At 58.4% G+C, this 26,506-nt stretch overlaps 1 protein-coding gene and 1 long non-coding RNA gene across 8 annotated transcripts in view; both read right to left on the bottom strand.

The window, feature by feature from the left end:
- The window catches only part of ARHGEF10 (Rho guanine nucleotide exchange factor 10), an 81,824-nt gene that overhangs the window by 44,207 nt on the left and 11,111 nt on the right, over positions 1 to 26,506 (bottom strand). For 5 of the 7 annotated variants that reach the window (XM_059384238.1, XM_059384236.1, XM_059384241.1 and 2 more), the window contains exons 2-9: positions 20,367 to 20,435; positions 14,313 to 14,459; positions 13,416 to 13,703; positions 10,907 to 10,970; positions 8,321 to 8,397; positions 7,118 to 7,174; positions 2,512 to 2,675; positions 819 to 935 (exon numbers count right to left, since the gene is read on the bottom strand). In XM_059384238.1, the coding sequence (XP_059240221.1) occupies positions 819 to 935; positions 2,512 to 2,675; positions 7,118 to 7,174; positions 8,321 to 8,397; positions 10,907 to 10,970; positions 13,416 to 13,703; positions 14,313 to 14,459; positions 20,367 to 20,403 (951 nt within the window). In that variant the 5' untranslated portion in view covers positions 20,404 to 20,435. Of the gene's footprint in view, positions 1 to 818; positions 936 to 2,511; positions 2,676 to 7,117; positions 7,175 to 8,320; positions 8,398 to 10,906; positions 10,971 to 13,415; positions 13,704 to 14,312; positions 14,460 to 20,366; positions 20,436 to 23,333; positions 23,412 to 26,506 lie in introns of those variants that run through there. The other 2 variants (XM_059384240.1, XM_059384242.1) reach the window with 2 other exon arrangements.
- Positions 3,646 to 6,175, bottom strand: LOC132006473 (uncharacterized). Its single transcript, XR_009401111.1, has 2 exons — positions 4,251 to 6,175; positions 3,646 to 4,143 (listed from the first exon to the last, which is right to left on the bottom strand). It is a non-coding gene; the product is annotated as an uncharacterized LOC132006473 (long non-coding RNA).

Raw genomic sequence — 26,506 nt, 5'->3', positions numbered from 1 at the left:
TGCACAGGAACCAGCCCAAGGCTCCTGCTCCTGCTCCTGCTCCTGCTCCGGGAGGCCCATGACACAAGAATGCTCCAGAATCAAGCAGCGACTCTCACGGAAGACACTTTTAGGTGAACGTCTGTTTTGAGTTAGATGTCACTTGACACTCATGGACAGACCATAGGACATCGGCAGGACGCGGGACAGGGACGTGAGCAGTACTTGACCGTGCCCTTTTAAAACACAGCTCCGGGGACGGCTGCCACCTCGCTCAAACCCAGCCGCTCCTGAGCCCCTGGGTCTCGGGGGCCCTTTAGACTCGTAAAAGTACTGAGGGCCCCATGAGCTCTGTCCACCCGGCCCTCACGGGTCTACATTGACTGGATGGAGAGTTAACGTTGAGAAAAATATCAAGCTTCAATGAACACTCGTTTAGAAATAACAATAAACCTGCTCTGGGTCGTGGAAGTAGCACGTCCAGGGAAAATCCCTGTAGTTCCCAAACGGCCCGACAGGCGGCGCGGCTGCATATGTGTGGGAGAGGGGATGCCGGTCAGGCCAGGCTGGGGGCCAGGCGGGGGTGACACCCCACGGAGCCTGGGGGACACTCCGGTCCGCGTGGAAGAGAACCAGACAGACAGGAGGGTAAAAGCGTTTCAGGAACAGTGGGAGCCCCTCCGCGGGCCGTGGTGGCCTCTGGAAGCCGAGGACCACACTTTGGGAACCAGAATGGTTAGGAAGGGCCAACATCGCGGCCGTGCGGCCTCCCCGGGAAGCCTGGCCTGTTTCCGAACACGCGTGACCCACGCAGCTGGTGAAAGCACGAGCCGCCCTACCTTCCGTTCGTGCCTCTGCTTTAGCTGCTGAATCTCTGCGGCCCCCACCGCGGTGGCCATCAAAGCTCTCATCTTGCTCTCATAGTGCTCCTTGAAACGGGCTAGGTCATGGGAGAGCTACAGCACAAAGAGACACAAGCTGTTCACAAACGCACGCCTTCCCGTCCTGAGACACAGTCTTACGCTGGCAGGACGCGGCGGCGGCGGCCGGGGACCCCGCGCCCCACGGGGAGCCCCTAGTTCTGGTCCAGCGACCCCCGAGAGCTACAAATGTGGGGGAAGAAGGAGCCAGACTGGGGACTTTTTTACGCCAGACAAAAGCGAACACGGGCACCGGAGCCTCTGGAACCTCATTCCTGTGCATTCTGAGAACATTAAAATGACCCAACATGCAAGTAGAAAAGGTATAAAATTATTCTTCTGGGTCAGCACCAAGGCAGAAGGTACCCGAGTTCAAGACTGCCCTACACACAGGGTGTCGTGATTTGGGAACGGGCAGCACAGACTTCTAAGTCTCCAACTGACGTCACGTCGTCTCGGCCAGGGGAGGGCAGGACTCCTGCAGGCACTGCCCACGGGGTCGCGCATCTCCGATACAGAAACCGAGGCTTCGGGGCTTCTCCGCAAATGCTTCCTGTGTCGACCCAGGAAAAGACGCCTGATGCAAGTGTTCACTAAAGCCTCCCCGAGCTGACTTGCCAAGCACAAGAGCACTCAGCGAGCCGTTCTAAAATCACGACTCAGACCGAGAAGGCCTGGGCCTTCCCCTCAGCCCGCCCCTCCTGCTGGCCGTGCCGCCGGCCGCCCCAGGACGTGGCCAAGCTTGGGCAGGGGTCATGCCAGGGTCATCCGCACTCGAGAGCCACCTGCGGCGCAGCAGCCTCTCCCTCTGCGCTCCGGGGCGTGGGCAAGGGAACCCAGTGGGCAAGGCAGGCAGCTCGGCTCAGAAAGCGCGTGAGAGGCCCGTCGGCCGGCGCATGATCCAGCCGCCGCCAGCGGGAAGCTGCAGCGCACTCTCCTCTCCTAACCCCGGCCCTAGGCCAGAGAGGCGGGTGCGCACGGAATCGGGCTGCCTCCGCGTGCCTGCGGCCTGACGCGCGGCCTCACACGGGCGGCACGGGCAGCTGCGGACACGGCCATGAGCGCCCTTCACCCCTTTCCCCAACGGCACAGCCACCACCGTGAGACCACGCATCTCAGGAAGAGGGTCCGCCCAACCGAGTGCGTCCAGGGCCACCGCGGACCACCGCCCAGCTCCGGATTTCACACTGACCCTTGAAGTTCCTCCCCAGACCCCCAGGAGGCACTCGCGCACACGCACACGCGCACACGCACACGCGCACACGCGCACACGCTCCCCTCCGGACAGGAGGAGGCCGCTCTGGGGCTCTGTCCTTCGGCAGCACGGGCGTCTCACAGACACCGAGGCCGTGCGCGTGCCCAGCGCGCCGTGACCGTCTGTGCACAACACGGGTGATGCGGGCAGTGGTCCCCGAGGCCTCTCGGTGTGTCTCTGAGAAACCCGCCGCGGCTACGCTCAAGACACAAGCCGGGGCCCCTTTCACGCCCGCTTGCGCCTTCCCCACGCTAAGCGGGCCGCATCGGAAGCAGCGACACGTGACGGGTGCAAACGTGCCCTCGTGCTGACGGCGCACGGCGCTGAGCTGCCCCCCCGCACAGCCCCAACACATACTTGCTTTCTGTGGTTGCTGCGCAGGAAGGACCTGGGGACCCCGTTCCTGCACTCGGAGTCACTCTGCTCCTCGTAGCTTTCGAACTCGCTGGAGCTCCAGCCGCACTCCGCCGAGCTGTTCCCGCCTTCCTCTCCGTTCTCCACGTCGTCGTAGACCATCTCCTCTGAGGGCGAACAGGCCACAGCAAAATACGAAACGCAGAATCGGCTCGTTAGGGTCTGTGCGTGTGGGCGGCTTCACCCTAGCCTCGAGAGCTGGGGTGGGAGGCGTGTCAGACCCCCAGGGCCAGCGCAGCACCGCAGGGACGGGGCAGCGGCGTGAGGGGTCGTGAGCCCCCGTGAGCCCCCAGCCCCGGGGCAAACTGAGGGCCGCTGGTCACACTCCGCGTCAGGGTCCTCCCAGGGCTGCGACGGAACTTCACCCTCAAAGGCCGTATTTCGCACAAAGCACGTGGGCCTCTGCTCTCCCTCAGACACATCTGTGTGTCTGCAGTTCACCAGACAGCCGAGGTCCCGGGCAGCCTGAATCCTGCAATTATACTTCCAGGGAACCTCAAATATCTAGTGCCATCTTCACTGAACATGTTTAATTACCAAACACTTTATGTGCACCAAAGAGCACCATGGAGCAGGCCAGTCTGTGGGCCCCATCTACGCCATGGCAGCGCCTGCTCCCATGGAGGCAGCAGCACAAAGCGACCCACGCATGGCCAGAGCCCTGTGCCCTCCCCCAGGTCAGCACAAAGCAGTCCCGGCCCACGGGCATCCACTGACCTCAGCGGTGCCCATCCAACGTAAGCGTACCTGCACCCTAGCCCTGGGGGTCTTGCTTTTTGCTCAACCCTACTTTTAAGCGTGTGTGTTTGTAAAAAAAATATATATATATATATTTCATTTACTCATTTTTAACTGCAGCACAATGTCTGCTGTAAGAATTCACTGCCATATACGGACCCTTTCCCCGGTGTGGGGCCACTGTGTTCCCCGCCTCTTCTGCTCTTTACAAATCGTGCCACAGACAAGCACCCTTACACACGTGTCCTTGACATGGGCAAGAATTTCTCCAGAAAACACACCTGCCAGGGAACCACCAGTTTGTATCACCATCTGCACATTAGCTAGGTCTTACTGAAGTGGTTTTTTTTTTGTTTTTTTTGTTTTTTTTTTTTCAAAATATTTGTGGCACCAAACATTTAATAAGCAAAGAGCTAAGGGCCACTGAGGGGACCAGGACGTTCTGTGATCCTAACAAGGGAGGGTGCTGGCTGACGTGGGACTTAAAGCACACACACCATACACGTCGGCGCCCTGCACGGCACTGTCCTCACAGGGACACGGCTGGCTCTACCCGGAATGGCTGGCTCCCTGACTACTGGTAGACCTCTGGCTGGCGTTTTGGTTTTGGGAGGCCCCAGGTCACTCCGTCTGGGTTGGGAAGGGCCTACCTGGATGGACAAATTACCCAAAAATAAATTTCAAGCTTGTTTTTGCAGAAACCAGTCTTTAATTCCCACTTCATTTGCAGCATGCGTTTAAATAAAATACCTGCCTGCACACTCCTTCAGCAAACACTTCAGTTCGATTTCCGAAGGGGCCCAAATGTTCAGTGTGTCTCTCCCTGGACGCAGGAATCTGGAGAGCAGGGACGAGTCTGTTGGCTGAACCTGCTTCAGTGCTCAGCGTGTGACAGCGTCCCAACACAGGGCGGAATGAATAAATTTCCACGGGTTTTAACTCACCGTTTAGCTGGATGTAGATTACAAGGACACGTGATTACAAGAACATGTCCTTTCTTAGCCTGAGGACGTTGCCTCCTATTAGGAGCTTTTAACACTGACTGAATCCTATCAAGTGCATTTTAAGCATGTCTTGAGATGAGGGTAAGGTTTATGTCCGTTCGTCTGGTCCTGTGGAAAAGATGGTCAAAGAACCTGCTAATGTTAAGGGATCCATAAACCCCCGAGACAAACCTAAAGGGCTCAGGTGGGCTTTTGCTTGTCTGTTGGGATACTGCTGGATTTTATTTCTTTACATTTTCATTAGGATGTTCAGCATCGCCCCTTTGCGTGAAGGGGATTCTAAGCTTCTACTGAGACCCTCAGGAGTGACCTGCTCCTGTCCTCTACGGTCCACTGGACCTGCGTGTAGAGCAGAGGAACTGCCTGTCACCCGATGGTTTAGCCCCTCTGGGACGAGGACACGGGTCTCGGCGGGCTGTCTGGCCCATCAGTTAAGCAATTAATTCTAGATCGGGAATCATTATGCATCAATGTTTTCTACGTCAGATGCAGGCCAAGTGTTTCAACTGAATGATACCACGTCGTTTCCGGAACCCCTTCATGATGCTCATGAGCTTCTGCTGATCCACTTTCCTTCCCTCTCTGCCGCTCTCTGACCAGGAACGCCCGTGCTTCCCGACACTGCCGGAGGCTTGTCGACTTTCATAGAACTCTTCTTTCATTATGCTGGTAACTTTCCATTCTCTGTTTTCTGTTTATCACGTCTGCTGCTAGCATTTTTATTTAAAAAGATTTTATTTATTTATTTGCGAGAGAGAGCGATCACAAGCAGGCAGAGAGGCAGGCAGGGGGGTAGGGGGGTAGCAGGCTCCCCGCCGAGCAGAGAGCCCGACGCGGGGCTCGATCCCAGGACCCTGAGATCATGACCTGAGCTGGAGGCAGAGGCTTAACCCACCGAGCCACCCAGGTGCCGCTACCATTTTTATTTTCTTCTATTTTCTCTGAATTCCCTCTGCTATTCTTTTATATAAAACGGAGTTGGAAGTGGCTCATTATTTTCCTCTCTTCTGTTATTAACAAATGTCTATAATTCATTATTTTAAAGTATCCCATAAAAATGTATGTAATGTTTTCACTATTATTCAAGTCAAATATTCTTAATTTCCATCCTGTGTTCAGCCTTGTCTATGAGCTAGATATCAGTGTTATTTTTTAATATTCAAATATATTTTTATTGATTTTTTTTTAAATCAGAGAATGAGGCATGAACAGTAATTCTCTGGCATTCGCTCACAATTGCTCTGAGGAATGCTATATAATTTTTACAAATATTCCATGCGTTTGGGAAAAAAGCGCATTCTGAAACAATCAGCTCCAGGGTTCTACACGGGATCTTTCCGTCGACAGTATACCACGCTCTTCTGCGGTTCACTTACTCTACATCCAGTATCCACGGACGGGGAGGAGCTTTCTTAAACTCTCCCGCTCCGATCACGTACTCAACTACGGCCGATTCCATCTCGGGCATGTTTCGCTTTATACGACTGGAGACAGTCTTGTTAGGGGCACACAAGTTTAGAACGGTTACGGTTCTCTCTTGGGAAGGGCTCTACGCCTAACATTTCACAGACGAACGTCCAGTAGATGAGAGTCATACTGGCTACGATATGTAGTTGGAACTGAACTTGTATTTCTTTTTCCATCCATTTACTTACAAATGTTTTGTGTCCGCATTCAGCTGTCATTAAAATCTGTGCCTAGAACTGTGAATTTATCCAACCCAAGATCTGGGTTTTTTCTTTTAGGGCCAACTGGACTCAATTCGTCTTTACTATAACGAGCAGACTCCTCGGACTGATTCTGCCGTCTTTTCTCCTACTATTCACCATCCTTTCTTATTTTACGTTTTCTTGCTTCTTACAGGCCAGACTCCGTTTTTCTCTACTGGGTCGGAAGTTAAATAACCCACTTCTATTCTCTTAGTGATCACCCATAAATGCAGACCCAAACGATCACCGAAAAACATGCGCAATCATCATTCACACCCTCTTGCTGAGAAACGCACAGACGGCAGAAGCGAGGGTCAGCCCGCCGCCTCCCCAGATGGCCGGTGCCTTGCCCAGGGCTTTAGCCCCACCCTGTGGCCACACTCAGGATGGAACACCACCACGGGGCCATCTTCCTCACTGCCTGCTTTGGACTCGCTCACAAAGTCATTATCTGCTCTCTGTTCTCTCGACAGCTCATTAAGCTCAGCACCTTCTCCTTGGAATGCAACTTGTGAAATCGTTTTAGGCTCCAGCAGTCAGTCTCCCCAGTCTCTGTCTCGGTCTCCCCAGTCTCTGTCTGACATTGCCTTTGTTTTACTCTTTTACACACTCCTGTTCTGGAATTGGGGACTGAGCTGTGTGCGGGCCAGGGTACGGATTCAGGCTGGACCCGGCTTTGATTTTGTATTTCTGCAATCTGAGAACTTACGTCACTCTTTAATTCTGGAAAAGTATCAGGACGCCTTTCTTCTATTTTCTCATCTAAGTCACTCATCACGTATGTGCTGGTACTCACAGCTTCCATGTTTTTTTACATTTCCATTCCTATTTTTCACATCTTTAACTCTTTCTGCTCCTTTATGTTCATCAATCACCCTCATTAAAGGCCTATAATGGAAGCACACACACCCGTGCGCACAGACCAATAATCCACGGCATGACACCAAGGAGACACTAGACAACATACAAAACACGACCATGAAACACACGTAAGCTGTGTGTCTACAGACTGTGTGCAGGCTGACGAGTGCTTTTTCACACCCAGAAGGGAACACTGATAACTGAACCCTCTAAAACTTGATCACAGACAATTCAAACCTGGTTCGGAGTCCGAATTCTCTCTTGGCACGTCATCATAAATGGCTTCTTCTGGATCTGGAATACAAAGAGGGACACGTGAAAACCTGACCCGACTCACCAAGTACAGTTTACACTGTTAGGACCAACCACAGTCTCCTATGATGCTGTAATTACTCTGAAAGTCAGTTGGTAAGGGCTAATCCGTGAGACCTACGGGAGCACGACCCCTGCTTTTGGGACAGGATGTTTTCTTGGGATGAAGGATGACACGCTACTTGACCCAGCTGGGACTCTGGCTGACAGGAAGTTTTGTGGGGAATCAAAAGTTATACCCAGATTCTTTTACTGTGGTAGAGTTTAGCGCACCTGACCTGTGCGTTATTCTAACTAGCTGCCTCTGATGTAATAAAACGAGTAAAGGGAAAGTCAGACAAATTTTACTTTGGAAATAAATTCTCTAGAGAACTGGAAGATATTAATTTCATCCTGTAATGAACCCAATTTAGCAGCCCCTAGCAGAATCATCTACTTATGCTAAGTTCCTTGTTCGACAATGTCATAATTAAAACCAGAACAACACATCCTGGAAGATAATTTAATAATTAGGATAAAGTTAAGACAATTCTTCCTTGGAAGTCGATCATATAAAATAATGACACAGAAATTAGTGAGCCAGTGGAAAATAAAGAGATAATTAGAAAAACCATCTTTAGTTTTCTTTAAAAATTAAAAATCACACGTAGTTAAAAATAGCTGCGCTTTCTAAACCCCACGTGGACCAGAAGATCTGGTCTGCCATCGGCCGGTCGGCTGGCTTACCCGGCCCCCAGCCCCCCATCCCCTTTTCAAAACGGTAGCACGAAGAAGCATCTTAGTGAGAATCCCGAAAAACCTATCTGGTTGATGTCCCACGGTGACTTGCTGACTATGGGCCCGGGTCACAGCATTGGTCCCCAAACAGAGGACGGTCACGGCAAAACCCAGACACTGTGTGAGGAAGAAAGGAACAACTGCTTGCAGGGATGGGTGAGCAGAGGGGTTCCACGGCAGGGAGAGGAGGGCTGCGGAGAGCCGGGACAGCACCAGCCAGTACTTAGGGTCAATGAAGATGTTTCTAACGTGTTCGACCTGAAGAGGCCATGGGATGATCAGCAGAACCTGACAGACACACACGGGGGCGGGAGAGGGGCCCGCCCAGCTCTTGGTGGCTTTGGTACCTACTCTCCATCCACGCGGTGTTGGCCGGGTCCGCAACCCACCGGGCGAGGGCACTGTCCGCCTTGTGCACCCGGTCGTCGCTAAGAGAAAACAGACCACAAGATCACAACAGTGGACGCTTCCCGTCATGAGGCCACAGGCTGTCCCCTAAGGGTACCCCTGCTTCCCAGTCTGTACCCCTCTGTTTCCCCGGACAGCATCACGGGTGCTCTGAGCTGAGCCTCCTGAGTTCTGAGCTGCTGCCCGTGCATTTCACGGTGTGGCACGCCTGCCCACACCCACAGTCCAGATCTGTCAGCAGGACCCGCGCTTGGGATTCCCACCGTGCCGTCCGGCTCCACTTTCTCAGGGCGCCTTGTAAAACCAACACTTAGGAGTTAAGCCCTTAAAAAGCTAGCGAGCTCTCGTCCACTCTCATCTAATAAGTGACAGGTGCTGGGGACCTTGCTCTGTATCTGCTGCAGCAGGGGACCCCCTTCCCCCAGCTCACAGCTCCTGGGCCGAGGACGTGTCAGGGATCGATCTGGTGACCCCACTGCCCTCGTGTGGGTGGCCCCAGCTGTGCCTTCCATCAAAGTCACCCTGGGATTCTCCGTCCCCCAAACCAGTCACTGGGAGGCTGGGGGAGCTCCCACGGACACATGCAGGAGGCTTCTGCACCTCACTAGCGGGTCCTAATTGGCACGTCCCCAGTTTAACACCCAGCTGCGGCTTCTCAACACCCCAGTAAGTGAAGCAAAAATGCACAGAACCGAAGACCGAAAGACGCTCAGGAGGACAGCCGGAGACATCGCCCTGGCAGCCCAGGGCTGGGACCGCCGGCCCGGAGAGCCGTAAGCACACCTCGAATCAGCCAGACCCGAGCACCATCAGAACATCCGTCAGCCCCGCGGGCTAAACCACGAAGCTCCTGGGAGAAATGCGGGGAGACTGCCGCACGGCACAGTCTTGCCGGCCCTCACTGCGCAGGACGCCAAAAGCACAGGCAATTCGAAAGGGAAAAACATATGTTAGACTTTATCAAAATCGAAAACTTTTGTACAAAGGAAACTACCAAGAGAGTGAAAGGCAGCCCACAGAACAGGAGAAAACGTCACCAATCACGCGCCCAACAAGGGATTAACGCTGAGCACATAAAGAACACCGGGAACTCAACAACCAAAACCCAGTTCGGAGGTAAGTACAGGACGTGACGGCATCTCCCCAAAGACGACACACAAACGGGCCGACGGCATGCGGGGGCCCGTGTCGCTGCTCATCAAGGAAATGCACATCAAAACCAGCACGAGGACCATTTCCCACTCAGCGGTACGGCTGTGCTCTTTAAAAATGGAAAATCAGCTCCTGATCTTACGGAGAAGGCGGGACCGTCCACGTGACCGGCGCGGTCCCTGACACAGACTCACCCGAGATCCGGCCGTTCCGCCCCCAGGCGCAGAGCCGACGGGCCGGGAGCAGGCAGGCACTCCGGTGCTCGGGCCCCGGTGCCCGCTTGAAGAGGAAGGCAGCCCTGACACATCCCGCAACACGGGAGAGCCCCGCGAATGTGACCCGAAGGGAAATGAGCCCGACACGGGGACAACGGCCGTGAGTCCAGTCCCAGGGGCAGCTCAATCACGCAAGCTCGTAGCCCAGCCCGGAACAGACGCTCTCTGGGGCCGGGACGGGGACGGTAGATGACCACCCAGCGGGCAGTTTCTGTCTGAGAAGATGAAAAATTCTGAAAGCAGAGAGTAGTGACGCTTGTACAGCAGCGTGGACACACAAGAGGCCGCTGGCTTGTAGACTTAAAATGGCAGAATACTACGTTATGTAGATTCTAACACAATTTGAGGACGGACGATGCAATGTGCCAAAACCCACTGGACAGGACACTCGAAACAGGCGTGGTGCGTGGCTCCCCGAGCACGGCGGCCCAGCAACCGCACGCGGGCACACCTACCACACGCCAAGCACATCGCACGCTAAGCTTTGGTACACCTGGTCTTTATCTCTGAAAAACCCTTCGTCCAGCAGCAGGGGGGACACAGGATATACGAGGGAAGGCACAGAGCAGTCCGCAGTATTGCAAGTGAGCTCGCACCGGGGTCCTGGAACCCGAGGAGGAGCTCGCCGGGAAGCGGGGATTTCGCGGGGCACCCCATGCAGACGACAGCGTCTTTGAAGGCAAGTGGTATGAAAGATCTACAATCAGATCAGTTTGGAGGACTCCAGACCGAGGTGGGTCCAATGCAGGGAAAAGCCCCCCTCCCCCACAGGATGCTGCGACCCTCTTTGACCCTAAAGCACACGGACCCCCGAGGAGGGCTGCAGCTCCTGGTCGACCCGCCTGTGCCCCCATACGGCCTGTCTCCCCAGAACACAAGGGACAGCCTGTGGGGTCCTTGTATCCCGGCGAGCCCATCTTGGGAGCCCCGGGTGACACAGCGAGCGGTCCCGGACCTGGGAGGGAGGGTCTCGGGCTGGGGGCGCGCCTGGCCGGTCACCTCACAGCACCGAGGGCGGGCAGGCCCGCCCCCCGTACGCTGCATTCCACATCTCAGGAAAGGGTCACGAACTCAGAGCACGTACGGAAGTTAGTCAAGGTACCTGCTTGCTGGATCCTCAGACCGTAAAGAAGTAAACTGGCTGTCGTCCGCTGCTTCCTGAGTTTCTGTGAGGAAAGGAAAAAACTCAGTGGGTTTAGGCTTACGGTAAAATGCTCAGGAAGCGGATTTTTATCCTTAAGATGCTTTTATATTTTTTTCAGTGATAAGCTTATCTTACCGTAAAAATGATTAACTGACAGATTTAAAGGTTTTTCAGGTTTTAGATAAAATGTATTTAAAACAAGATTATAGTAAAAAGTGATACACGAAGGCCGCTGAAACAGCGGGAATTAGCCGTGCCCCAAAGAAACCGCGTTTGAGCGACAAAGAAACCGGTTTCCTCTCAGTGCTTAACTTCCGCACGGGGGTTCACGACTGATCGATTCACGGCAGCCTCCAGAGGCCTCACGGGACGAAGTCCCTTCGCTGGCATCTGACAACCCACCTTTCACGTGCTCACGCACGTGCTCACGCACACTCATGCACACACACAGGCACACGCACACACGAGTCCGTCACACGTGTCTCGGCCGACGGCTGTTCTCCCACCTCTGGGTCTGGTTTACCAAGAGGGTGATGAGCTCAGGACAAAAGGCCATGAGCTCAACGGAGGATGGGCGCTATCGGCCCCACTGGGACACCGTCCACAAAAAGCCTTTAAGAAAGAAGTGACGGTGCGCTGCTGTCCATGAAAGCGGGGCGCAGTGTACTTAGTGTGGAGACCTCGGCTATAAATGGTCCCCTGGTCCTGCTCATGACTAACAAATACCCTTCCTCGGTGGTGGGAATCCCCCAGCGGTGCAGCCGGGGCCACACGGACACGGACTCGCCGTGTTCTTAAGGCCACCGAACGGTAGGCATCTGCCACGGACCACGGGTCAGGTCACAGGCAGGGTCGGGATCTGAACTCAACCCTGTGCCCCCTTCCAAACACTGCTCTTTCCACCACACCAGCTGCCCCGAAGAATGACCCCCAGGACCTCCCAAGAGACAAAGCTACTAGACAAAGTGTTGAAGAAAGGACATTAACTGGCAGCAACCACATTGCGCACCGGGATTGCTGCCCCAAGGCTGGGCCAAGGGCATCACCCCCCACCCCCAAACGCACACCACCCAAGCCGCGTCTCACTGCCCACCCAAAATGATGTGTTCTTCCCCCGTGCTCCCCGTTTCAAGAAAGGAGATGCACCCGTTTTGCTGTGTGCTCAGACACGAGACCTTGGATAGGAGAGGTCAGGAGGAGGTCAGCACACTCGGAAGTTCTCTCTCTGGCCACACTAACTGCTCATTTCTTGCTGTTCTGGAAAGATCTGGAAGCTCTTGCCAAGAAGCAGAGCACTGTGAGTTTCTGGCCATTGGAGGACCACTAGAGAACAGAAGCAGAACCTCAGAGTCTTTTTTCAGAATAGGTTTGGGCAGCGGGAAGAGAAGGACTCTTCCTGTTTCTGAGGGTCCAGATGGGGCAGCTTCCGTGCTGGGGGGCCTGAGCCCTGGCACAGCCAGGAGGCACCCCCAGGTCCGTGGGAGAACCACAAGGTGCAAAGAGTTAAGAGGCTGGCCATCTCACGGCCGGCCGGCAGCGCAGGTCCAGGCCTCGGACCCCAGCCTCCCCGAAGTGCAGGCTTTCCCATGACCCCAGCGGAGAGCCTGGTGCACGGGTTTGTCTTTGAAGGCTCAAGAGACGATCAGACCTGTCTTCCTGGCTCTGGGGACTTACCACAGTGTTTGTTACGATAGGATTTTATTAACAGCTCTAGGAGGACGGCACAAAAAGCAGCCAATGGTTTTTAAATATACTAAATTACTTAGAATAAATTAGTATTTAATTATTAAAAATAACCAAACAATCTGAAAATAAGCAAATTAACACAAGAACATATTCCTTAATCTTTTTTTGACTGCAATGCCGACTTCCTTATTTTCAGATTGTTCTTAGTCTTTGGGCTACAAGATACGGACAGCATCTTGTGGATCGTGGTGACTTTCCAAGATCACTGCCAATTACACCAGGAAAACATATGGGGAAACATCAACCCCGAAAACCTTGTGCGTTTCCCAGTGTAAATTCGAGATTCTCTTTAAAGATGTTTTGTCTCTGTTGTGCATAACTGGGAAGGAAAGAACCTGTTTACTGAAACCTCACGTAATCCAAGTTGTGCTTCTGGGTCTGGGGGTGTCTCGTCCCTCAGAGGCCCTCTGCCTGTGTCCCCGTGGCGTGTCCGGGACACAGAGCACAGAGTTCACAGAGAGGAGAACTCAGCAGGCTGCGTTCACGGAGTCCGCTTTGCACAGAACACAGCACACTCGCTGGGGGCACAGTGCTGGGCCCTCAGGAGCGCCTGGACACCTGTGCCTGCGGCAGGGGTGGCAGGTGCCTGTGGCCTCGGCAGGAGCACAGACGGCTCCGCCTCGTCCGCTCTGGCATTTCTCGCTGAGCACCCAGCACCGCGGCTCCCAGGGACAAGGCTAGTTCCCGGCCCGCGGTGCGCAGAGAGGAGCAGGGGCGCTACCTTCCTCGTGCGGGGGCACGGCGCGGACGGCGACGGGGCTGGAGTAGGCGGGCAGGAGCAGCGGCAGGCTGCAGGGCACAGCGTAGCCGCAGGGCACGGGCACCGAGTACCCGCTGGGCACCGGCTGGCTCCCGGTGTCGTCCTCCGCGTCCGCGTCTGGGGGCAGGGGCTGCTCGTCCTGGAAGGGCGCGATGTCGATCACGGAGTAGGGGTTGACTCTCGCCGGGGCCTGGAGGGCGGCGGGTTCTGCCGGGGCGTCCGTGTCTGTCCCTACCCCAACCTCACCTCCTGGAGGCAAACACACAAGCATCAAGGTGGGCGCACCGCTGACCTGCCCTCCTGGGGCCCAGGCAACACCGGGCCGCCCAGGAGACGCCCACAGCTGGGGTGCTGAGGGGCGCCCCCGACTCTGGGGCATCAGAGGGGCGGGCGCCCACGGGGCCTGGCGGCTCCCAGCGCGGCCTCTACTGCGAGATGAGTGAGAGGCCGCTGAGCTCGGGCCAGTCCGCGACGTGCAGAGGGTGCTGTGAGGGACGGAGACACGGAAGCCTCGCCCCCGCCCGTCCTCCCCGTCAGGGAGCGAAGCCGACAACGGCCCCTCGGAGACCCAAGCGGATTTCCCTCTCCCGACGTGCTGACCCTGGAACCGCTCCACGTCCCCGCAGACGCGGCGCCGGGGGCCGCTTTCACCCGCCAACACCCCCAGCGCCCGCCCACACGGGGCAGGAGCAGAAATGAGGGACACCCGGCCGGAGCCGAACCCGTCTCTCAGGCTCAGGCCCCAGAAAGGTCACGACGGTCCCACACCTGGACGCCCAAGGCCCCCGTGCCCGTCCCACTGGCCGTGGGGCGAGGGAGTCGCCGGGCCGCGCGTGCCGGTGGCCGCAGGGGACCCACCTGAGCCGGACGCGTCTGCGCCCGCGTTCCCGGCCGGGGGGGCGTCCGCAGCCTGTCGGTCTGCTTCCGGAACCTCATCTCCGCTGTCGAAATCGAACTGCTCCCCCTCGTCGTCCTCGTCGGCAGACTCGCGCTTCGCGGCGTTGTCTACGGGGCGGAAGGACACGGTCAAGCCCAGAGGGAGGGAGAAGCGCTGTCAGCGACAGCGGACATCGGGGAGGCCAGGGCAGCAGGGCGAGGATGGAGGAGAGGGAAAATCCGGACACGGGGCGCCCACGACAGACGTTCAACCTCCTCGCGGAACGGACGTGGCTCCCGCCCCACAGGTCCCCAGACCCCCCGGTTCTGCCCACGCGGCCACCTGCAAAGTACGTCACCACCCGGAGGCAGGGGACCTCGTGCTCCCTGCACATGTCAGGCCGCCCTCCAGCCCTCTGGCCACACGTTCCTGGCCGAGGATGTGCGGGGCAGGGAGTGGGGCTCAGCCTCAAGGATGTCACCGAGGGGGTCTCCGGTGGGCACTGGGACAGGCATCTGAGACTGGCCATCTCGGGACTTATCCACCGGGATGAGGCCTGGAACCCCATGCTTGGCTCACAAAGCGGGGGGCAGGTGGACAGATGCCCAGGCAGCCCGTGAGGGGTCACCGCGCCCCGGCTACGGAGCTGGGGTAGGGGACAGAGCAGGACATGCAGGGGCCAGCGTGGGAGGGAAGGGCCTCTTCCTCCTCTCTGCACCCCAACTCTGAGGCACGAAGTCAGAACACGGAAACCCCCGAACTGGACATCCTTAACCACCAGCGCACCACTCCCTCGGTGACAAGACAGTCGGCCGGTGTCTGGTGCTCAGACAAATCACGAAATATCAGAAAAAATCAGTTACTTTCCAGGGAGAAGCTCTGGGCCATTAAGGTCACATTCCTGCACACTCACGGGAGGGGCCCCTGCGGGACTGAGGGACCCCAGGCCCTAGAGGAATCTAGGGGGTTCCCTTATGAAGTAATGGGCACTAAGGGGAGGAAAACGTGACCCGCTGAGAGAGATGAGCTGAAGGTCAGCACAAGCAGAAATCACTCACCCAGCAAGCAAACCAGCTCACCCAGCGTGACCGGGTTTTCTCTGGGCCGCCGCTCAGAGGGCACCAGGCACAGAGAGCTCCGGCTCTGTGAGGCTGGGGAAGGATCTGCCGGGACAGGCCCCACTGCCCCAGGTCGGGTCCCTTCCAGATGGTTCCACCCCGACTTACCAGCCAAACGGCTGGTACACATGCCCGGCTGTTTCCCAAGGCGCCTACGGGGAACACAGGGACCTGAACGTGGTTATTTTAGAACTGAGGACACGTGAACAGGATCAGAGGCTGGGGGTGGTGCGTCTTCAGGCTGAGGTAACGGAGACATCAGGAACCTCGCTCTCCACACCCCTGTGCTAAAGCCGCAGGGCTCACTTCCCTGCTCTGTCCCCGGGGCTGGGGTCCAAGTGGATTCCGGGATGGCCTGGGGCCTTACGGATGATGGGAAGGGGTCACCTCCCCAGTCGGTGGGGCGTGCGTGAGGCCAGGCCGGGCTGTCCCATCACAATGGTGGGTGATCTACACCCCTCCCACTCTGCCCAGAGCCCCCCGAGCGCCCCTCGATCCCAGGTCAAGGCCTGGGTCAGCTACAGACAAGCAGCGTGGGTGCTGAGCAGGCTACGGAAACCAGCTTCCATACCCTGGGCCGCTGAAGGACGCAGGCACCTCGTAGCTCCTGAGGGGTTGGGGGAGCCTGGGGGGCGGGACAGTCCGTATCAGGGTTTTAGGGTGGAGTCATTCCTAGGGAGGGAAGCTGACGGACGTGTGTCGCCGCAGGAGTCAGCCTAGAAACTCCTTCCAGCTGGGGCCTCACTGCCCAGACGGACCACTGACGGTCCAAAAGAAAAAGTGGCTTTAAATACCGGGTGTGTATTTTGTCCCTGAATCTTTGGAACCAGCAACACACTCTAAGGGGTCTTTCAGAGAAAACACTTTCCGAGTAACGGAGAGCTCAGGCTGGCCCCTGCGAGGGGGCAGGCGGGAGGGACCTCTCGGCCAGAACGCCACGCCCACGCCACGGCCACGCCACGCCACGCCCATGCCACGTCCAGGCACACACGGGCCCGCCCAGCGTGCTGGGAAGTCACTTTCATCGGCTAAAAGCAAGACAGCGGCAACGCTGACATGCAATGAAGGAAAGTCTTCAGAAAACATGTCTTTAGAACACGGAATTCCGATAAGAGTGCGCACTGGTGACCCTGTGGACGGTAGCTCGCCAATACTCACCCGAGCCTTCTAATTCTGTAAATCCTCCATCTCAGAAATTCTACCATGAAATGTCTGCCTTGAGGAAATGATCAGAGGTCATCGGAATACTTACCTGCGTGTCTTACGACAGAAGACAGTCTCCAAATCACGACACATTTACACAGTGCGCTACTACTGAAACAGTTAACCTTGTTTTGTTGAAGTTTATTCAGTGATTTGGAAAGAGGTTCCTGACACACTAATAGTGTTTGTAATTGGCCCTTTCATACTCAGTAGAAAATAACAAAGATTGGCGAGGACTGGAGAACCAGAACTCCGGTGCGCCGCTGGAGGGGACGGGAACTGGAGCAGGCGGTGTGTACACCATCTGGGCCAAACATGGAGCTGCCCCACGGCCCAGGACCTACTTCCAGGTGGGGATTCACGTGGAAGCGTTAAAAACAGGCCACCAAGCAGGTGCTTGTACGCCCATGCAAACGTGCGACCACCTACGTGACCTTGCAAACACTGCTATTAAAAAACCCTTGGGGCGACTGGGTGGCTCATTGGGTTGAGCCTCTGCCTTTGGTCATGATCTCAGGGTCCTGGGATTGAGCCCCGCGTCGGGCTCTCTGCTCGGCAGGGAGCCTGCTTCCCTTCCTCTGTCTCTGCCTGCCTCTCTGCCTACTTGGGATCTCTGTCTGTCAAATAAATACATAAAATCTTAAAAAAAAAAAGCCTTATGACCTCTGACCCCATGGGCCTGAACCCCAGGCTCCCCCATGCAGGGAGAAAGGATTCCTGTTTAATGTGCTCAGGAAGGAAAGTGAGCGGCAAACAGCTTTTCTTATGACCGACCCACACTGATAGGTCACTGTCACCCACAGTCCGCTGCTCCCGTCAGGGGCCGTGCCTGATGGCTTTGGACAATGACTCGTGTCCACCATGGCAGGGTCACATGCAGGAGTCTCACTGCCCTAAACCCTCTGTGTTGCACCTGCTCCTCTCCCCCACCACTCCTGCTGCCTCCCCACCGCTGGGCAGACGGCTTCACGGGATGCTGGGGGATGTGTCCCCAAAGCCAAAGCCCGTGGGTCACCCGCATCTGTCCCCGCCCGTCACTGGGCTGTTCCTCACTGCCGCGTCTGGCATCAGTGACATTACACACTCCTGGCTTCCTCCCACCTATCCGGCTGCTACTTTCCGCTGTTTCCTCTCGATTCCACAAATCAGACACACTGATTTGTGTCTCCCAAAACCATATGCTGAAGGCCAAAGCCCCAGTACTTCGAACACGACTCATGCGGAGGTCCGAGGTCCCTACGGCGGGCCTTGGTGCCACAGGACTAGGGTCGTCATAAGGAGAAGGGATCGCGACACAGACACACACAGAAGGACGACACAGGAGGATACAGGGAGAGAAAGGAGGGAGGCTCTGAGGAACCTGCCTTGCCCACCCTGGACCCTGGGCCTCCTGCCTCCAGGCTCTAAGAGACGACATCCGTGGTCCTGTCCGCAGGAAGTGGCATGGCTGCCCAGGCAGGCTGCTCCTTGATGGACCCCTCCTGCCCCCACAACGAGTGCTCCAGAGTAACCGACACGCTCCCCATGGGAGGCCAGGCCTGCCCACAGCCTTGGTCTTCATCGGCACAAAATCCACCGTCCACGCCAGACCTCCTGCTGGAGCTCTGGAGTCACATCCAAGGAGCTCTGCTTGGACTCCGGGAGCCCCTCTAGCTCAGCCATTCCTCGGTCCCTCCCCATCTCTGCACACTCTCCCTGGGGTGAGAAGTCCACAGCAGGAACCTCAGGATCCCCCCAGGCCCCGGGCCACTGCAGGGCCATGAACCAACCCACGGAGGAGTCCCTTTGCTTTGGACTCTCCTCTTCCCGACTCCGGCAACATTCCTGATGTGTCCCAGGGCACCACCCAGGGTCCTGCCCACAGCTCTCCAGGCAGAGGAGCCGGGCCCCGACTCAGACCCCGTGCCAGGCTGACCCTCTGGTCAACGCCCTGACAAGACAACAACCTTGTCAGCAAGCACAGCACCAGGGGTACAGTCTGACCCGCGACCGCCCTCCTCCCACAACTGAGCCCCCCGCCTCAGTCTAGCAGCAAACTGCACCACTGGGGCCAGCGCACTTCCAAGGAAACGAGAGTTCACACTGGATCTCTCAGGTCAACACGGTCTTAGTGTCTTCCCAAACTGCAACAAAGGCTCAGTCACTACAGGCTACAATGTTACATTTCCCACCGGGACTTAGAGTCCTGGGCCGAGACAGGGAGGGAGACACTGCCTGCCTCCAGCCCCGCCGGCCACCCTCTGCTCCTGTAATGCACCGGTCTACGCAGCTGACACAGAACCTGGGCTCAGGATGGGCTGGCTCGGGTCGCTCACCCCTCAGGGGAACGGGGGCTCCAGGGCTCAGGGACACATAGATGTCCCTCCTAGTCGTCCCCTCTTCGAGCAGATAGCCCTCAAGGGCTGCTGAAAACCCACAAACAGGTCTGAAAGCCATGCCATGGAGGAACTAAGACATTGAGTGGAAAAAATAAGAGAATATTCATTTTTAAGCACAGATAAAGGCGACACATTTTGTCCCTGGGGCCAGTAAGACCACATCTATTATAACACAAAAAAAGCTTGATCCAAGATAAGATGTTCTTCTCATTTCGAAAGAAGGCTGTTTGTGCTCTATTTCTTACTATCATTAGAAAAAAAAAAGGGCTTTGCAAAGCAGCAGGCGCAAACCGCTCCCCAACAAGGGGCCATTCACAGCCACGGTCCTTGTCGGCCTCCTCCTGGCTCCGGACATCCCTGGGGTGGCGGCTGCGTGTGCACAGCGGTGTCCCCAGAACAATGCCACCATCACAGGCCACCGCCCCTCCACCCTTCGCACACAGCTTCTGTTCTCTGTGTCCTGCTGGAGCCCGACCCGTCATCAGCAAGTGCCTGCCACCCGGCTGTGGGTGAGGCCACGTTCCTCTGGCACCGGGACAAGGGAGGGGTCCTCCTTCCCTACCATGGTGGGGGGTGGGGTTGCTATGAGTTCTGGGAAGGCATCAGGAGACCACGATGCCTCCTGCCAAGAGGCAAGACCATAAACTCAAGGCCCCGAGTGCCACAGCCAGCACAGGAGAAGGGACGGCCAGGCTCTGGCTCCACATGGGTTCCTCCCAGACTCTGGCTCACTGCCCTTCGGGTCCCACAGCCTCCCGGCATGCTGGGGACATGCACATCTGTCCGGGCACAGGTCGAGGGAAGTCCCGGGGACGGGAGCCCCGAGCAGACCGTGCCTGCGAGCTGGGAGGGACAGCACCAGACCCTCCGCTGCCATGCTGTGGTCTCTGTGGTCTGGCCACGGCCCAGGACGGGGCCCCTCCCTCGCCAACCTCACATACAGAGCAGCCAGACAGAAGAGGTCCCCGCTCTCCCTGAGCGAGCCGAGCGCAAAAGGAGGCAGACCTGGAAACCATCCTGCTGCTCCACCAGCGGACGCCTGGGGCGGCGAGAGCCTACCTGTGGCCCCTCAGCCAGGAGGTCCGCCTGTCCTCCTCCGCACGTGGGTGTGCAACGGGTCAGGAGGAGTCGGACCTCACAGGACTCCGGGCGGGCGCTTGCCCTGGGGGGGTGCCCAGGGCCCAGCAGGAGGCTCAGACACGGCACCCCAAGGTAAGGGAGGAGCACTGGGCAGGCAGGGGCTCAGAGTTGCACCTCCTCGGGACGTGTGGCCAGACCCTCCCCTTCTCCCCGAGGGCCCGCAACGTCGGAAGGGGCCCTGCAAGCCGACGGTTACCTTCAGGAGCAGGGGCGGGTGGCTCGGGCTGGTCCATGGCGCAGCTGGGAAACGTCAGTCCTTGGACCCCTGCGGGAGTAAAGACACCACGGTCACCACAGGTGAAGGGCTGACGTCAGCCCCAGTCACGCTGCTCACTGAGGGGCCACTCCCGAAGGACGGCCACTCGCCCCCGAAATCACGCCTGTGAGCGCGCAGAGTCCCCGGGGGCCTGATCTCCCCACGGTCACGGCCAGGAGTTCCCTCCACACCGGGCTTGCTGGCGGACCCCTCCGAGCCCGGCACGAGGGTCGGGAGAAAGGAACCCAGGGCAGACGGCTGCCCCTTCTCTTCCTTCAGCTTTGGCTTCGAGTCAACAACTCGCTGCCCAGGATCACGGACCAGGCTGACCGTCCCCTAAGCCTCCAGTGGTTAAGCTCTGGGGTCTAGGCCAGGTCTCTGCACACCCAGCTTTATTCTTTTTCTTCTTCTTTGCACTTGGTTTCCCGATGTGCTTTCGAAAGAGAACAAAGTCTGAGAATATGAAACCAGCCACACTGTGAGGATGTCCGTGCCCGGCTCCCGAGGGGCATCCTGTTGCCCGCTCCCTGGTTCGCAGGGACTACAGCACCGAACACCTGCCCGGCTCCTACGGCCAACGCCCGGGCTCTGAGGCGGCCAGGATGGCACCAAGGCGAGTGCGGTGGTGACGACGCCCCAGCCCACACCTGCCCGCAGCGGGGCAAGCTGTGGGTCCCTTGCCAACACAGCTGCGGTGCCCACCACGCCGGCTCTCAGCCTGGGCAGCACAAGGGAAGCTGGTGAGGGCCCCGATGGGGGCATGGCCCACCCTGCCCGCACGGCCGCCCCTCTGCGCTGTGCTTCAGGCTTGTCCGCCAGCTTCGTCCCGTGTCTCCTCCAGGACACGGGCTCCCGTGCCAGTCCCAAGTGAAGGAACGGAGGTGCGGAGTGCTCCTGGGAACCGACCCCGGGGAGACCCAGGAGCACGACGTCCCATGCTGGGGCTGCACCCCTGCCCTCCTACAGGCCAGCGGGAGCACAGGGACAGCAGCAGGGGTGGCCTCGGCTGCTGCAGGGGTGAAACATCTGAACACAGGGGGTTGGGACAGGGCCCGGCACGCGGGGGCACTGGGCAGGTGGCAGCGGGCACTGGTCGAGGCACACTGCGGTCCGTCCTCTGTCCCACCATGCCCACCCCCGGCCCTCTCCAAGGATTCGATACAACATATATCCCTCGGGGGCCCACAGAGCCCACGGCAGAGTTCACCCTCCTGGCCAGAAACCATCGCTCGGTTCCCAAAGCAGAGAGACGCACGCAGACTGTGGCAGTTACGGGAGGAAATAATGCAGGTGGGAGCGCATCTCCCTGAGAAGCGGTGGCCTCGGGCTGCGGTGACCTGGTCCACAGGGACAGGGACAGAGGCACGGCGACCCTGACACGGAACTCCACACCCACCACCCCACGTCAGCCAGCAAATAGTCAACCAACGTCCGCTGCATTCCAGGCACCGAGCGTGGTGTCCGCAGGGGTCACGGCCTGTGATGCAGCATGGACGCCGGACGGACATCTCTTCTGGGCAGCGGGTGGCGGGAGGGACAGGGCGCATGTCTGCAGGGATCACGCGGCCCTCGGAGCTGCATGGAGGGAGCGCCTTCTCCTGCCACGTCATCTCCCAAGGAAGTGAGTCCCAAAGTCTCCCAGGCTTCTGCGTCCTACAGGTGAGCTTGCAAAGGGAAGAGGACCCAGCCAGCAGCGACACGCTGCACTGCACACGAGCACGTCCAAGATGCCAGGGTTCCCACTGATGCTGGTCCCACAAGAAAATGCCAGGCCGGTCCTCACCCTGGATCCGGCCCCGCCCGGCCGGTGCGCCTAGACCCCACAGGCACCGCCGGGAACAGGAAAGACGCGACATATCCGCAGGAAGAGGGGACAATGGACTCCACAGTCGCGAGAGGAAGTGAGGAAGAAGGGAAACGTATTTTTAGCCGCCCGAGAGGTGAGGACCGGGTGTGCAGCTACTCAGCGCTGTCGCCACAGACGGGGTGTGGGCACCCGGCATTTTCAGAGCTGCGTGGAGAAGAGCCCCAAACAACAGCACCCCGGGCAGCCGGAGGGGTCCTCGGGCTTTCGGGCAACTCACAGCTTTCTCGTGGGTCTGAGCTCAGAACGGGTGCCGCTGGTGCGCGAGGCCAGCAGGGGACACCGCCACTGAAGACATCCTTCCGGTCGGGGACAAAGGGTGGCGCTTCTGCCCCAGGCTCTTCAGCAGGAGCTGGGACACACCAGCAGCCACGGCCATGTGGCTCCTCCTGTCTGAACACTGGTCACTCGTCCTCAACACTTTTCTTTCAAACCACAGAGCACAAATCTCACTAACACCTGCTGTCCCTGAAACACCTGAGAACCAAGGCCAGCGGAGCGCCCCGTTCCCCACTGGACACTGACAAGACAGGACAGACTACACTGTGGTTCGCTGCTCCAACGGCCACCTGCGCCAATGTGCCCAGCTCGCGGGGCCCCTGCGGGTGCGTGACCTGCTCCAGCTGTGGCGCGGGGACTGGAAGCCAGCCTCTGGTGCCATGATCTGTGTTCTGGACACCGGCGAGAGCCCAGCGGCTCACAGCACGCTCTGTAACACCACTGTCCCCACAGCAGCGTCCGTGGGAAGCCACGTTCCTGAGAACAACCCACAAACACACGCTTCTGCCCCCGGATTTCCGAGGCCAGCGTGCACTTAACCCCGACGGCCTGCTCGGCACCCGGGAGGCATCCTGCCCCTCTAGGCCCTTGAGGCCACATCGAAAACCCTGCTTCCCCTGCAGTCACGCAGGGGCCAAAGCCGCATCTCTGAGCCGTCTCCCGGTGGCACTTGGCACGTGGCACCCTCCCTGGGGACCCTCAGCGCTTGCAGACGGTGTTCTGGGGACCGAGTTGGACCGCAGCCGGCTCTGTCCAAGACTGACCTTGGCCAGAGCACAGAGCCTCGCTGACACAACGCGGTCCTCCGACAGACGGCAGCAGGACATAATTCCAGTCTGGGCTGTGCGACTGCGGTCACTTTCCAATTTAAGCATCTTAATGAAAGACTGCATTGTGCACCCAGATCGCGGTTTTAAACAAAAAGATGACGTGTTCGGTCAGAGCAGGAGCCCAGAGGTTGAGCCCCGTGGGACCATTTCACAGGACTTGTCTGCAGGTGGTGTGGCTCCGCGTCACAAGATGGTCTCTGAGGCCGGGGCAGCCCCCAGATACCCCACGTCACTGTGCCTGCTTTTTCCCACATTGCAGAAATGCTCCCGAACCTTGGCTCCCACGGCATTTCTTGGCGTCTCATACCCTGTGTGGGACGGGCACGTGAGCGGCAGGACGCCGAGGCTCAGGAGACAGACGCTTCTCACAGCCTGTGACCACAGCAGCACTCGGCATTCGGGGTTCTGAGGACAGCGGGACACTCCCAACCAGGGTCCCTTCCACAGAGACCAGCAGAGAGAACATGCAGCAGGGGACAGGGGGCCTGAGCTCTGGGGACACCCAGCTCCCCAGACCTCCCCCAGCTGGACAGGGCTCTGCAGCTCGTCCTCAGCCATGCAACCCACCTGCGGGGGTCCAGCTACAGGGCTGCCGGGGGTGGGGGGGACTGTGTCCCTGAGGCTGGAGCAGGGCCCCCGAGGGAACAGGCTCACTCACCGCCCGGCAGGCTCAGCCCTGCTGAGCACACAGCCTCTTGTGCACTGTGGGCACCAGCGGTGGGGGGGGGGGGGGGCTCCCTTACATCCATTTCACCCATCTCCCCAGTCTGGGTCACGGAGAGATGGGCTGCAGGTGGCTGAGCCTGTGCCCAGCCCAGACCCACCAGAGCCCACCACCATCGCCAGAGCAAGGATCCACCTTGGCCTGTCCGAGTCACAGAGCGCCCAGCGTCCCAACCAAAGGGGCTGGCTCGGAGCACCGGCGTGGAAACTGCCTGGACAAGGAGCCTCGGGTCCTCCTGCCTAAGAGGAGAGGACCCCAAGGACAGAACCCGAGGACGAGGGGACAGGGAGCTGGGCGCTGAGCAGTGTGCGCCAGGAAACCCCAAGGGCCCGCGGCAGGTTCCCTCCCTCTGGGACTGCCTGTGGACGGACGTCACATCCGTAAGGCTCTGCGCCCACAGAGCCCGGGGAGGAGCGAGGATGAGCACACAAGGTCTCACGGCGCACGTCTTGCCGGAATGGCACCCGCTAAGTTTAAATTCCACGGCAGACCAAACGCGCCAACCTCCCGCGCAGAAAGACAGACAGAAACCTTCTGCACAGAAAAACACAGAAAACAACCGTGTTCACAGTTACGGTGACGCACAAGGGAAAGGGAAGGATGGAGAAGCTTCCCACGCGCTTGCAGGGAGCTCAGCTGGCCGGGACTCCTGGGCTTTACCAGGGAGGCTGCGGTGAGGGTTAGGATTAGGTGAGGGTTGGGGTTGGGGTTAGGGTCAGGGTGAGGGTCAGGACAGCTACGCGGGACTGTCCTGTGTCCGCGTCTTTCCGACTGTAAGCGACGCGCTCATGTCAGACGGACGCCAACCCCAGGTCTCTTCCCTTCCTTTATTCACTGGCCCCAGAAGACCAAAAACTAAAGAGAAGTAAATTTATTCTGTGTCAACGGTATTAGAAAACCTATGGCCGCCAGCAGCTAAGTGGCTCTTTCCCAAACAGCCCAGGGTCCAGAGTACAAAGATGAGGCCCCTGAGGTCGCATCCTCCACCCGAGGCTGGGCTGGGGCACCCTGTCTGCTGTGCTCAGCTCTCCAGCTCCCTCAAAGCCTTGGCCCCTGGGTTGCCTGTGCCCTGCACGCCCCTCCCCCGCACACTCCGACCTGAGGACACAGAATCCTGGGGTGTCCTGGGATGGAAGAGAGTGACCGAGCGGCGACCGGTGGCTGGAGAGGCAAGCAGGGACAGCCCAGGCGGGACAGCGGTCTGACTGAAAGTCGCAAGAGAAGGAGCCTCGGCTCTCAAGAGAGAGAAGCCTCCCTGTCCGCTGCTCTGCTCTGCAGCCCTCGCCAGCCCAGAGTCAGGAGCGGCACCCCTGCTCCGCTGCTTCTAGAGAGAGCGCAAGGCGAGCTCAGGGGCGCGGTCCCTCCCCCTCCCTGGCGCCTACCCCACAGGGCCGGCTGGGGCTCGGGATGGGGCCACTGCACAAGGCCTCTCCAGACGGGGCTCCATGTCGGGGCTCCATGTCGGGGCTCCATGTCGGGGCTGCGGGCGGCTGCAGAATGCACATGACCTTCGAGGGATGCCCCCAAGCTCTGACGAAGGACTAACCCCTGAGCCATACCCTGCGCGTTTCTGGGGCTGAAACAGCACCTAGTTGTGGACTTAGGGCTGCTAACGAGGCACAAAAGCCAGAGGTGGTTCACTTGAAACCCCGAAGGAGGGAGGAGCACAGAGAAGAAGGGGGAGGGGAAGAGGGGGGGAGGGGAGGCAGGAAGGGGAGAGGCCGGGCAGGGAGGGGCAGGGGCGGGGGGGGGGGGGGGGGGGGGGGGGGGGGGGGGGGGGGGGGGGGGGGCAGCTGCAGGCGCTCCTGGCGTGGTCCTCATGTGGGCAGCTAGAGACTCGGGTGGGGAGGCCCCAGGACCCTGCGGACCAGTCCTCCCGTGCTGTCCCTCCTGTCCTCACCTCTGCTTGGGGCATACTGCCTCCTCCCCCTCCTCCTCACCCCTCCTGGCCTCTTCTTCCTCTCTTAAGTACCCAAACTACAGAACTGGGATGTGGGGTGGGCGGGGGCTGCCCCCGGGGCTGGGGTCCACAAGGGCTCTGCCAGGATCCGCACCCTCTGAGGGGGGACCAGACGAGACTCACAGAGGGCAAGTGCTTCGCGACCACACAGCACATCCCCGGGGAAAGCTCCTGAGGCGCCCGCCCACACGGCGACCCCAGCAACAGGGCTCAGCCAGGTCAGAACCACCCCGAGTTTTTTCCAAACCTCCCAATCACCCGGACAAAATTCCAACTGCTTCAAGTGACCACAGCTTACTGGGGCGTAAGTTAACTCCGTCTTTAACAGATAATGTTGCCCAGAAACGTTTCATTAAGTGTCGTGCTCACAAAACAAAACAACAGAATGTTCCTCCTGGAGGGAAGAAAGCCTCCCCTTGCCTC

This window comes from Mustela nigripes, chromosome 18, assembly GCF_022355385.1.
Source record: "Mustela nigripes isolate SB6536 chromosome 18, MUSNIG.SB6536, whole genome shotgun sequence".
Lineage (NCBI taxonomy): Eukaryota > Metazoa > Chordata > Mammalia > Carnivora > Mustelidae > Mustela > Mustela nigripes.
This window is presented reverse-complemented; position numbering and strand designations above follow the sequence as displayed.